Genomic DNA, 13,635 nt, shown 5'->3' with positions numbered 1-13,635 from the left:
GGATGGGTGGGACCGTCCCCCGAGCTTGGGCCCGCGACACCCCCGGGAGGCCCCACAGCTTGTTACCCCGCGAAAGCCCCTCCCCGAGGGCGGAGACGGCGCCGAGGAGTCGCCGCCCCGGCCCCACCGCCCCGCCAGTACCCTGAGGCCACGGCCGCAGCTCTGAGTTCTCCAGCAGTCTGTCGCGGAGCATGGGGTGCTGAGGGCCATGGGCTGCTACCGGGGCTTCTTGGGGCTGCTGGTGTCCGCCCTGCTGGTGGGCTTCCTGGCGGTGCTCTTCGTGCTCATCTGGGTCCTGCACTACCGAGAGGGGCTTGGCTGGGACGGCGGCGCGCTCGAGTTTAACTGGCACCCGGTGCTCGCGGTGACCGGCTTCGTCTTCATCCAGGGCATCGGTACTGGGGCCCTCGAGGCGGGTAGCGGGGGTCACTGCGCGGTGGGGACTGGGACGCCATCAAAGACTCTGAGGAATCTATGAAACTAGGGAGTTTCTTCTGTGGGCAGGGCTTGAGCAATCAGGGGCTCGCAATCCCTGCTTTGGTGAGGCCTGCCGTTGAACTTGCTTCAGGTCTTGTAGGCAATGAGGAAGGCGGGGAGTCTCCGCACAACATCCTCAGTTGGCGCCAGGGCAGTCCTCTTCACCCTCCCTCCTGTCCTTTCCGCCCGAGTACCGTCACCGGCTGCTGCCTGGCTGCTCTCCACTTGTTGATGTGGCCAAAGTTCCGTGGCGGAGTTTCTTTGGGGGCTGCTGTCTGGAATCTGGCAGGGGAAATGCTGGCAGAGTGTGGCCCGGAGGGATGGCTGGATGCCCCGGGTCCGGCTTGCTGGCTGCTGTGGGGCAGCATGGAACTGCTGATCTCCAGCTGTGTGTGTGTGTGTGTGTGTGTGTGTGTGTGTGTGTGTGTGTGTGTGTGTGTGTGTGTGTTGCTATGCAAAGCCACTCATCGTCTAGACTGTCTTCTTCAGCCAGTGTGGCGCAGCACATTTTACTTTTCCAAAAGGTGGTGACATTGAGAATGATTCAGAAAAGCAAAGTTGTTGTGCTGGGGTTGGTTCCCAGGAAATATTTGAGAGGCTCAGAACAGGTTCCAGCCCACTGGAACGTTCAGTTTCAACAGCCGCCTCTTCATCACTAATACTGAAAGCAAACAAGCAAACACAGAAGCACTGGCTTCGATTCCTAGAGAAAAATGTTGCTCTGTGTGTCGTCTCCGCCTTCCCTGCACACTTTAAACCGGTGCTACAGCCTCCAGCAAGTGTAGCCAGCCTTCTTCCACAGGAATATGAGGGAAGATGTTACTAACGCTCAGCCTAGGGGAGCTTTCTCTAGTGTGAGGTGGGCATACAAACCATTTCGTAGCGTAGTTCCCAGCTACTTGGCCACTACCCTAAAGTGAGAAAACCATCCAAGCTCCAAATTTCCAACCACCAGAAGCACTATTTCCTTCACGGTGAAGCCCGTTAGTTTGGCCAGAGCTGTTAACACCTCTGTTTAGTCAAACAGTCCCAAACATCTCTTCATGGCTTCCATCCACCTAGAAAAGCTCCCGATACCGTGAAAGCCTTCAGAGGTTTGGACGGTGTCCCGTAGTTGAGGGCGAGGGAGACACAGATGACAGCACACGTTACATAACTTACCCAAGAGAAGACAAAGTCACAAAAGTACTAACATTATTGAGCATTTTCTCTGTCTTCATTTGATGCATTATATAAGAATAAAAAAGACGCAGGGGCCCTAACATCCCCATGGAAATAGAAATTCTTTCAGCATGCCCCCCCTTTTTTCTTTCAATAATCCTTGCCTTGCTTTTCACTCAATTATGCTTTTATGGCAATACTCTTACTTCCTGAAAAGTGGTCTTTTTGTTTGTTTGTTTGTTGTTGTTGTTGTTTTTGGTTTTTGGCTTTTGGTTTTCTGGTATTTCGAGACATAGTTTCTCTGTGTAGCCTTGGCTGTCCTGGACTAGTTTTGTGGACCAGGCTGGCCTCGAACTCGCAGTGATTGGCCTGCCTCTGCCTCCTGAGTGCTGGGATTAATGGTGTACACCACCATGCCCTGCCCAAAAAGTGGTCTTTTTAAGAAACCAAAACTTCATCTAAAATATACTTTGAGGCCAGACGGTGGTGGCGTACACCTTTAATCCCAGTATTTGGGAAGCAGAGGCAGGCAGATCACTGTGAGTTCGAGGCCAGCCTGGTCTATAAAGTGAGTCCAGGACAGCCAAGGCTACACAGAGAAACCCTGTCTCGAAAAACAAAACAAAACAACAAAAAGAATATATATACACTTTGAGACTGCCCACTCATGTTTGGAATCCATTTTACTCTTTTCCTGAAAGGATTTCTATTTTCTCTAAACTCTGGACTTAATCTGTTTACTTACTTTGGGGCAAAAACGTGTAGGTGGATATACTAGAAATTTTTATGTGGTGCTCTTAGACAGAGCTTGTTCCTTCTAAGCTTAGTCCGTGTATTTGTGCTAACGTTCCAGTTGGCATTACTAATCCTGCTTACAAGGATCCTAGATTTGCAGCACATTTTAATCACATAATACCGTTAATGGGCATAAATGAGCTTGTTTTTGTATGTGTAGACACACGCAGAGTTCTTATTAGTTCTTTCATACGTTGGCCCACACGTACTCCTCATCCCACAAGATAGAAGGCCGCAGTGGAAGAAACAAACACAGATGCTCTTCTGTTTAGACCGGCCTTATGTCCCCAGGAAACCCATCAGAAGTTGCCGGTGGAGGATGCATTTACCACACCTAACTCGTGGCTTAGCACCTGGCCCTGCAGAGTGTTACTGCTTCTCCCCTTGTGATCGAGTGGCTGCTGCCCGGACCAAAATCTGATTAGATAGATCAAAACTTAAAGTGCAGGGTCTCCTGAGTCCACAGGGCTGTCAAGCCACTGTAAGGCTGGAAAAACTGCTGAGCCGTCCTGCATCCTCTAGAGACACCTGGAGTTGACTTTAGAGGCTGTGGGGGGAAGCGCAGGTCAGAGACTAACCATGTTGTCACGGAGCAGTTTATTGTGTGTAGTTGCTTCAGAGATGGAAATTTTCTGCTATGAGATGCTGTGTTTCTAGTAGAGAGTATGCCACGATTCTATAGCTCTTGTACACAGGTCCTTGGAGAGGATGCAGGGATGGCTAGTGCACACTTGGTGCTCTAAGTTTAAGATACTGTGCCTTTGCATTAAGTAAACAGTAAACAGTATTTGAAACTGTTAAGAAGAAGGATGGGTCCTCTGGAACCTTTATGAATAGAATAAGCTGAAGAAAGAGGCTACAAGGATGGGGCTGGAGAGATGGCTCAGCTGTTAAAAGCACTGGCTGCTCCTCTGAAGGACCTGGGCTCAATTCTCGACACTTGCATGATGACTCACAATCATCTGTAACTCCAGCTAGAGTAGATCCTGACCCTCTTCAGCCCTCCATGGGTGCCAGGCACACATGCGGTATGCATACATACACGTAAACAAGACACAAACAAACAAGTTTTAAAAAGAAACTACGAGGTAAATCTTTTCCCACTGTCCCCCTCACATACCAGATCTATTTTGGGAGATATATGTTTCCCTAAAGTATAACAGATATGGGAGATCTGGAAAAGAAAAGGAAAGACTTCTTCTGATGTCCAGGCTGGCCTTGAATTTCTGTGCAAGGGATCTTCCTGTTAAAAGTGATGCAAGGCCTGGGACTACAGGTGCACCCCACTGACTACAGGTGCACCCCACTGACTACAGGTGCACCCCACTGACTACAGGTGCACCCCACTGACTACAAGCACACCCACTGAATACAGGTACATCCCACTGACTACAGGTGTCCGCCATCACTGTCTGCTATATAAAAATTCAAACTAATGGGAAATCCAACCACACTCTAAGATGAATGAGGAAGAGTTTAGAAGAGGCACTGTACTTCTCTAAAACAAACGTTTCCTCTGACATAAATATTCTGCAGGGAAACCAGAGACGCGGCCATTGTGAAGGCCAGGGTGAAACAATTGGAAGCGCTCCAGGTGGCAGCTGACCTTTCTAAGGGTTCAGCGTGCTGGAATGGATCCTTCAGCGAAAAGTGGAAAATTCAGGCATCCACACTGGTGAAAAGCAGTCTTGGCAATTCTACACTCCTTCCTTTCTGTATGTGCAGCTGCTTTTGTGACAGAAGCTGAAGGGCGGGAAATTAAATAGCTTAATGATCCCAGATTGGTTTCGTGAGGGAATTTAAGTAGAATTTACATAGCATTTAAAAGACCAGCAGAAAGAAAGAAAGGGAAAGAGAAAGAAAGAAAGAAAGAAAGAAGTTATTAAAGGCAGTTGGAAAATCTTCCTAATGTATTTATAGAAGTGACCAAATTCCAAGATCACTTAAATATATCTGAAAGGCTTATGGACTAAAGCCTGGCAAATAAGGTAATAGAAAAAGTGCCCAGATGACTCTTCCAGAAGAAGCCTTCATGACAAAGACAATCAATCAGCCTCCAGGAAGTGGAGACGTCACACCACAAGAAAGAAGTGTCAGAAGCACCTCAAAACACGTTTATATTTCAAAACCCTACGTGTGAATAACTGAATAATGGAACTGACTGGGTACTTTTTAATACAATTATTTTGCTCCCGCCTGATCCTTAGCACCTAGAAGCGCTTGATAGGTCAGGGATTTTTTTTTCCTATTATTCCCCCCACCCCACCCCGGTGTTGCAGAGTGAACCTCGGGGCCTTGTGCTTGCTGGGCAAATGCTCGACTACTGAGCTGAATTCCAAGTCTCTGTCCCTAGTTTATTAGAAATCTTTCTTTCTTTCTTTCTTTCTTTCTTTCTTTCTTTTTTTTTTTTTTTTTTTTTTTTCTGTGCAGGGAACAAATCCAGGCTTTTATACATGCCACTCAAGTGCTTTGCCACCAAGCTATCCTCTTGGCAATAAATAACTGTTGAATGAGTTATTCCTGTCTTATCATTAAATTGTTAGTAACAGAATGCAATTTTACAGCCACTCGTTTGTAATGATGATAATAATAATGATAATAATAATAGCAGCAGCTAGAGGAAAGGCACCGTCCCTACTGCCTAGCGATTGCTCGGCAGTTTAGAAACACCACTTAGCCAAACCCAGGGAGCAAAGGAGTCCCGTCATAACGGAGAAGCACCTTTGTTCCCAGGGCTCTGGGTCGACAGCCTGTGGAGGCCCGAGTACTTTCTGTGCGTCCTCTCTTGCCTGCACAACCACATAACACCTCACAGCAACTCTCCCTCTTCACACGGTTCCATTTCTTCCCTCATTGGCTTAGCTCCAACATTTTGTATCTATCATCTTTTAAAACCCACAGCATTGGAGGAAGGAGTGGCTGGCTGGCTGGCTGGCTGGTTCAGTGGTTAGTAGCACCTGCTGCTCTTTGGGTTCCCTTCCCAGCACCCACATGGTGACTTACAACCATCTGTAACTCCAGTTGCAGAGGGTCTGACACCTTGTTCTGGCCTCTGAGGGCAGCAGGGATATGTGTAGTACACAGACACACATGCAGATAAACCACCCATGCATAAAGCAACTAATAAGTAAGTAAACCCCAAACACAGAAATCTCGAACCCTTGACTCTACATCCTTTTCTGGCAACTGCCTCACTTTTCTGGATGCCCTTCCCTAGAACTTGTAATGCGTGTCAACACTGCAGTCCATGATTCTTTTCCTCTTGTTCTCTCTTAGAACCTTCTCCAGTCAGACTTTTCATCCCTCTGCTACACAAGAGACCTCTGGGGCCGCTACGGAAACAGACCAGCTCAGAGGGACGTAGGGTAGGGACCAGGGGTTACAGCAGTCCAACAACAGGTCCCCAGCAGGCAACAGTCATACAGTCTCCCATACAGTCTTCACTAGTCAACCACACATCCTTTCCCTGGGTGATGAAGTCTTAAACTGCTCACACCTCACAGGGACCATCACTTTCCATGATGCTATAGAGACCTGGCTCCCAGGACCCCTGCAGAATGAGTGAAAAGTGGTTCCCAATAAATAAATCCCAGTGCTAATCCCAGGTACTGAAAATGTGCCCTCGTTTGAAAATAGGGAGTTTGCAGATGTAACTAAGTCCCTCAACTGAGATCATTCTTGGCCACACGTTCAGTCACCGGGTTTCCTGGTTAGAGGAAGGGGAAAGAGGTGAGAGACAGAAGTCTCAGAGGGAAGGCCCGAGGAGGATGGAGATGGAGATTGTCATGGTGTGTCTGTAAGCTGAGGAGCACCACAAACCATGGGTGGTCACGGGCTGTCTCTTGGCTGCTCTTTCCTGGATTCTCCAGAAATCAACCTGGCCAATGGCTTGGTTGTGAATTCCTGGCGTTCAGTCATGAGAAAAGAAAAGAAAAATGTTTTAAATTACATCTATTATCTGCTGAGCTTAAGTTGGATTACACACACACACACACACACACACACACACACACACACACACACACACACAGAAGTTAGAGGACAATTTATGGGAATCAGCTCTTTTCGTTTTTTTTTTTTTTTTTAATATTTTATTTAATTTTTTAAATGTATGTGCGTTGGTGGCAGGGTGTCAGATCTTGGAGTTACAGACAGTTGTGAGCTGCCATGTGGTTGTTGGGGATTGAACCCTGGTCCTTTGGAAGAGCAGGCAGTGCTCTTAACCACTGAGCTATCTCTCCAGCCCTCAGCTCTTTTCTTACACCATGTGGGTCTTAGGAATTGAACTCAGGTAATCAGTCTTGGCTGCAAGCTCCTTTATCCACTGAACCATGTTCTGGTCCAAATTTAGGTTCCTCCCCCTCCTCTTCTTTGTTTGTTTGATATGTATGAGAGTTTTGTGTGCACATATATATTGTTCTATGTGCATGCCTGGGACTTGACGAGGTCAGAAGGGTACCACATCCCTTGAAACTGGAATTACTGACAGCTGTGCTACCTCATGGGTCCTCTGTGAGAGCAGCAAGCTCCTCTTAAGCCATCTTTGAAGGCCCCGAACTTTGATTCTTTCAAACTAATGTTTGTGGTAATTTGTCACAGTAGCCTTAGGAAACAAACACAGATTTAATAATCACCACTGCTCTCTGGGAAATCCAAAGTGTTGCCATTCTCATCAAGAATTCATGGTGTCTTCATTGTTCCTCAAAGCACAGACCCGGATTGCCAGCCAGGGTTTTTTGTTTTTTGTTTTTTTTTTTAATTGTAAGTGGCATTGACTAAATACCACTGGTAACAAGCGAGTCTTTTATGAGGACAGGTAACCCCAGGTCACATCCTCATGCAGCCAAATATAGGGATGCGTGGAGGGGTGGGGCCTGGCATGCAGAGACCTGGCAAGACAGGAGCGCCCACCTAGCATCAACAGAGTGCGGCTATGTGCGAATGCCAGGCCGTAGCTGCCAGATTCTCCCCCTTTTCCAAGAGAGTCCAGGCATTTAAAAACTTGTTCAAGAGGGCTCAGACATTAAGAACCACTCTTCCAGAGGACCCGAGTTCGGTTCCTAGCAATCTCATCAGGTGGCGCGTGAGTGCCTATGCCTCCAGCTCCTGCGGGATCCAGCGCATAGTCTCTCTGAGCCCCTGCGCTCACAGGCACATGCCTACACATAATAATGGAGGTTGGAGAGACGGCTGTGTGGTGAAGAGCACTGGCTGCTCTTCGAGAGGACCTGGGTTCAATTCTCAGCACCCACATGGCAGCTCACAATTATCTGTAATTCCAGTTCCAGGGGATCTGACACCCCCTACACAGGCATACATGCACATGAAATAAAAATAAATAAATAAAATAAAACATTTTTAAAGTGTCTTAAAGAAAAAAAAACTCGTTCAAACTAAAAGTAAACAAGCTAAGGAAACAACCCACCCAATAGCATGGTGATGAACCCAATTTTTAGTCTGTATCTTCCAGACCTCTCCTGCTGGGGTTTCTGTCTTGACTTCGCCAGTTTGGGATGTTCTCAGATCAGCTTCAGCAATTTCCCTCTTAACAACAACAGACTAGAAATCTTTCTCATAGCATTTTTCTTGCTATGAGGGGAAACTTTCCTGAAGTGTCCAAAGGCTGAAATGATGCTAGCCCTTGCCTGCACTTTGCAGTGAACCCTTCGCTTCACCCACCAGCTCATGTATAATCCCAGGCAGTTGACTGGCATTTCCTTGTTTTTGAGACAAGGTTTCCCTTTGTAGCCCTGGCTTCCTGGAACTTGCTATGTGGACCAAGCTATCCTCAAACTTGCAGTGATTCCCTTACGTGTGTTCTGGGTGCTGGGACAACTGCTGATATCAGCTGTTAATGCTAAATGCTGTATAAAACATGAGCAGTGGGCTGGGGTTGTTCTTCATTGGTAGAGTCCTTGCTTAGCATGTTTTGGGTTTTATCCTTAGTACAGAAAGGAAGGAAGGAAGGAAGGAAGGAAGGAAGGAAGGAAGGAAGGAAGGAAGGAAAGTTTGTCTTTTCCTCATTTCCTCATTTGACTTGGTTAGAGATGACTAACAATTTTTTTTTTTTTTAAAGAATGTAGGTTATAGTGGCACATGACTTTAATCCCAGCACTCAGGAGGCAGAGGCTAGCAGATCACTGTGAGTTCAAGGCCAGCCTGGTCTATAAAGTGAGTCCAGGACAGCCAAGGCCACACAGAGAAACCCAGTCTCAAAAAACGAAAAACAAAACAAAACAAAACAAAACAAAAAAGAATGTAGGTTATATAGCTGAGTATAAGAGTTCATGCCTTTTAAATCCCAGCACTCAAAGGGCAGAGGCAGGAGGATCTCTGTGAGTTCAAAGCCAGCCTGGTCTACAAACCAAGTTCCATCCAGGCCAGATGTGTGCAGCGTTACCCTGATTCCTAGCTGGGATAAGACATCCAGCGCCTCATTGAGCAATCGTAAGCATGGCTGTGATCAAGCAACCAGGCTAAAGCAGGTCCAGTGCCTTTTCTAATCTCTGCTAATATTGGTATGAGGTACAAGGAAAAAATAAAACCACAGTCAACTTTTCTAAGGACATAAAACTCTTGGGTAGGGGCTGAAGAAATGGCTCAGTGGTTGAGAGCACAGTTTTGCTCTTCCAGAGGACTGGGGTTCAATTCCCAGCACCCATGCAGTGGGTAACAGCTGTCTGTAGCTCCAGTTCCAGAGGATCCAATACCCTATCTGGTCTCCTTGGGCATTTTCTGCATGTGGTGCACACAGACATTCATTCAGGCCAAATACCCAAGCTCATAAAATAAAGATAAATAAGATATAAAAAGAAAAAAAAAAAACACTTGTAAATATTTAAGACTATCTAGGCAGTTGATTAATTCTTCCTGCCCTGAATGTTTTCATACATGTATTTGCTAGCAGGCATCTGCCTTCGTGATGGTTTCAGTCACCTCAGGGCCAGAGCGCCAACCAAGTCCCAATCGTCCACAGCACTCTTTTCATTTCAGTTTCTTGGTATCTGTGTGTGTTGCAAACTCCCCATTTTGCTTGACAGCCACTACAGGATCTTAGAGAGGGGCCTTTGCTTCCATTTCAAGTCGAGGTCCTCCGCATAGGATCTGATAAGCTGGGGTTACACAGGGAAGTGGGTTTAGGGATGGATGCTGCCACTCTGGCCATTCTTTCGGAAGGGAAAACAATGCTTTATTCTAAGAGGGAAGGGAAGTGTAATAGCCCGCCGTGTCTAAGGAGACCTCACAAGTGTACTTGGAACACGGCAATGGCGTACTCTTATTTTTAAATACCCTTCATGCTGAAGTGGGCCCAAGAGCAGGATGCTTTTTACTTATGTGAGGGCCACATTTGATCTTACATAAACTAGCATTTGTGTCTGTCTGTATTGCAGTGTGACTTGAGATTTTGATTTGTGCATATAACATACGTGTGTGGTATATAGGTGCACACGAATACATGCTTATGTATGTCTGTGCATGTGTGGCTAGAGGCCAACCTCAAGTGTCCTCTGGTGTCATTCACCACCTCGTTTTTTTGAGACAAGGTCTCTCACTGAACTTGGAACTCACTGTTTAGTACAGACTGGCTGGACAGCAAGCCCCTGGGCCCTGTCTCCAAGCCCAGTGCCCAAAGGGAAGTCCCCATGCACTGGAAACACTTTACCCTCTGAGCCATTTCACCAGCTCCCGATTTGTACTTTTTTTTTTTTTTTGGTTTTTCGAGACAGGGTTTCTCTGTGTAGCCTTGGCCATCCTGGACTCACTTTGTAGACCAGGCTGGCCTCGAACTCACAGCGATCCACCTGCCTCTGCCTCCCGAGTGCTGGGATTAAAGGCGTGCGCCACCACACCCGGCTGATTTGTACATTTTAATAGAGGATTTGTGCTGGCGATATGACTCAGTGAGTAGAGGTGCTTGCAGCCTGATCCCCTGATCCCAAATCCCATAAGGTGGCAGGAACTGACTTCTGAGAGTTGTCCCATTGCTGCCACACCGGTACAGTAGTACACACACACACACACACACACAGTAGAAGAAGACCTATTGCAACAAAACCTGATATGTCAGCTAGATTAACCTAACCTCTTCAGAATACATGTTGTATGGCCTAAAATATATACAATGTTCAAATATATCTTACTTCCTTTTCTGAGATAGGATCTCACCGCAGCTCATTTTGGCCCGGAACTCTGTAGCCCAGACTAGCCTAGAACTCACAGCAATCCACCTGCCTCAACCTCTCAGTGCAGAGAACACAGGTGGGGACCATCCTATCCAGCTATATCTTACTTTTAAAAAATAAACTTGAAAAACAAAACGTGAGAATCTGTTTATGTGCTGAGAATACAGAATTAATCGCTTGGTATATTTTTTTTTCAGAAATATGTTGTGACTTCTCAATACGTGACAGGCTCAGGCTAGTGTCTGGTCGATTGACACATTTCTTTCTTTGTGAGTTACAAGCTTTAAGCATTGAAGAACTGTGATCAAATATGCTCTGTGTCTGGGGATGTGTCTGCGCCTTCTTCCTCTATCCTTCATCTTAGCTCTGTTGGACAGACTCAGACTTTACACAGGACACACATTTGTATACACACATGTGGAAATGACAGTACATGGGAGGAAACTTGGTGTCAAACTGGAGGTCACCGCCTAGAGAATGTACATTTCCTTATATCCCTGAGTTTTGATTATGCAACTAGAATCTAATAAATTTTCTAATCATTAAACACGAATGACTGTACTGTCATCTTGATAGACTTGAGAAAAGTTATATGCAGTTACGAGCCTCTGTCCCTCCTTCCTCTCTTCTTTTTAACTTTCTTACAGTAGCATGTTCCACCACCCGTTGCTTTTCCTCTGAAGGCGTTTAAAGTGTCTTTCTCATGCGTTCTCATGTCTCCCCTCACTTCCTGGAGGGAATGGTCCTTCAGGTCAGAGGCCCCAGGAGAGCCCTTGTTCTCCACACACCATCCCTGCTCACTCCCCTTCCTTCTCACTAACCCTCAGGAATAGAGTCAAGGTTTGTGTAGAGAGAAAGAGCGGTTACACTCCAGTCTGGGCAGTCTTACAGCTGCTGGGGGCGGGAAAGCTTCATGTTTTGTTTTGTTTTGTTTTTTAAAAATATGGTCTGATTTGTTAAGCTCACCCATTTTCCCTTAAACCCTAGGTATTTTGGATATTTACATATTTTGGGAAATGTGTAAACAGTGTTTGAAAACACAGCATTTCCGGCCGCCCTGCACTTGCCCTGAGAGCCTTTTGAACACACCCAGCTGTGCCATCAGAGCCTCTGGGTGGCCCAGACAGATGTGTGGAAAGCCCTTGTGTGACTCACAGGGAGCTGCACATCACCACAGCTGTCTGAAGAGTGGTTGAGCCAAACTGGCTACTGGGTTTGCAAGCTTAGAAAAACAACAACATGTTTTAACATTAAAGCCATCAGAATGCTAGGCATGGTGGCGCACGCCTTTAATCCCAGCAATCAGGCGGCAGAGGCAGGCGGATTGCTGTGAGTTCGAGGCCAGCCTGGTCTGCAAAGCTAGTCCAGGACAGCCCAAGCTAACACAGAGAAATCCTGTCTAGACAAACAAACTATAAAGACTCCTTTCAACCACACAGAAAATAACACACATACACGAAATCTCTCTGCCCTTACCACTCAGAGAACATACACTAAGATTAGAGACAACAGGTAAATAAATGAGTAAATAAATAAATATCACAAAAAAGATTAGAGACAACATAAAAAAAAAATTTAAGCTAGAAGTTAGAGTCAAGTATAAAGCAGGATGATGAAGGGTAAGGTTGGAGGCACCCTGACCTGAATGGAAACAAAAGAAGTGACAGAAAAGTGCCACAAAGACTCTAAAATTATAATTGTCTGGTTCATTTTGATCAATGGCAAGCAGATAGCCATTTCAGAATTGCCTCATGGCTCTCCCCTCAGGGCAATAACCTGTTGATGATGATTATGGTCATTAGTGAAGGGTTAAATACTCCTGACCGCCGCCGCTATTGGAGAAGGAACGGAACGTTACTGCACGACCAGTTTACAACTACTTGCCACCTAAGAGCTGAAGCAGGAGCATTCCTTGGGGTCTGGAGTTCAAGAGTAGCCTGGGTAATAATAGCGAAATCCTGGCTCAAAACAAAGTGACAGCCCACAAAACAAGCACACTTTTGCAGGAATGCACATGGTTTAAAAGTCAAGTTTTGAGAGAAATAATGGGAAAAGGGAGAAAGAACCAAGCTTTCACAGTTAGAGAGAGGTAGGTTTCAGTTTTACATATAGTGTCGGCACATTCCTCTACGTTCCCTGTCATAGGGGGAAGAATAAAATACTTCATTGGAAGTTCAGTTTTTGGCTGTTTGATACTCTGTGTGTGTGTGTGTGTGTGTGTGTGTGTGTGTGTGAGAGAGAGAGAGAGAGAGAGAGAGAGAGATGTGAGATGAGAGAGTGACGGAGGAGGAGAGGAGAGAGAGAGAGAGAGAGAGAGAGAGAGAGAGAGAGAGAGAGAATATGTGTTATCTCCCCTCCCTATCTTTGTCTCTATCTCCACCCCCCCCATGCCCCGAACCCCCAGCATGGCTGTGTGTGTTGGGGGGGGGGGCACAATTGTGATTAGAGAACAAGTGGCCGGATTCTTCTCTTTCCATCGTGTGAGTCCTGGGGATTGATTTTAGGCCATCAGGCTTGGTGGCAAGCGCTTTGCCCTTCTGAGCCAGCTCACCAGCCCTCAGTCAGCATTTTTATAAAAATACCCACATACACATAGGCCAGGAAGCAGAAATCCCTTGGGATTTGGGTTAAGTAAAAGGAATACTGTCCTTTTGGTGAAGGCTGTCACGTGTTGGAATGGGACCCCAGGACGGGACTCAACGCATCTTAGAATGAAAACTTTAAAGAGGGTCACATTCACATTTTTATTTGTAGTTTTAGATGTGTTTCTTTTCTCATATACTTTTATGATCTTAAAGACCTTTAAAATGTTTCTTCTAGACATATTTGTGTGTTTGGGTGTTTGCCTGTATGTATGCATGTATGCGTATGGTACATACATATGTGTACCGTGTGCATGGCTACCTAAGGAGATCAGACAGGGGTGTCAGATTCCCTGAAACTGGTATTATAAATGCTTGTGAGTGACGATGGAGGTGCCAGGAACTGAACTCGAGTCCTCTGGAAGAGCAGTAAATAC

The 13,635-nt window shown here is 46.2% G+C and overlaps 1 protein-coding gene across 1 annotated transcript in view; it reads left to right on the top strand.

The window, feature by feature from the left end:
* The first annotated feature begins 208 nt into the window (after window positions 1–208).
* LOC127207662 (plasma membrane ascorbate-dependent reductase CYBRD1) overlaps window positions 209–13,635 on the top strand; it is a 27,957-nt gene continuing 14,530 nt past the window's right edge. Inside the window, exon 1 of the mRNA XM_051167087.1 lies at window positions 209–395. Within this exon, the coding sequence (XP_051023044.1) occupies window positions 209–395 (187 nt within the window). The remainder of the gene's footprint in view (window positions 396–13,635) is intronic.

This window comes from Acomys russatus, chromosome 24 (genome assembly GCF_903995435.1).
Source record: "Acomys russatus chromosome 24, mAcoRus1.1, whole genome shotgun sequence".
NCBI classification, from domain to species: domain Eukaryota; kingdom Metazoa; phylum Chordata; class Mammalia; order Rodentia; family Muridae; genus Acomys; species Acomys russatus.
This window is presented reverse-complemented; position numbering and strand designations above follow the sequence as displayed.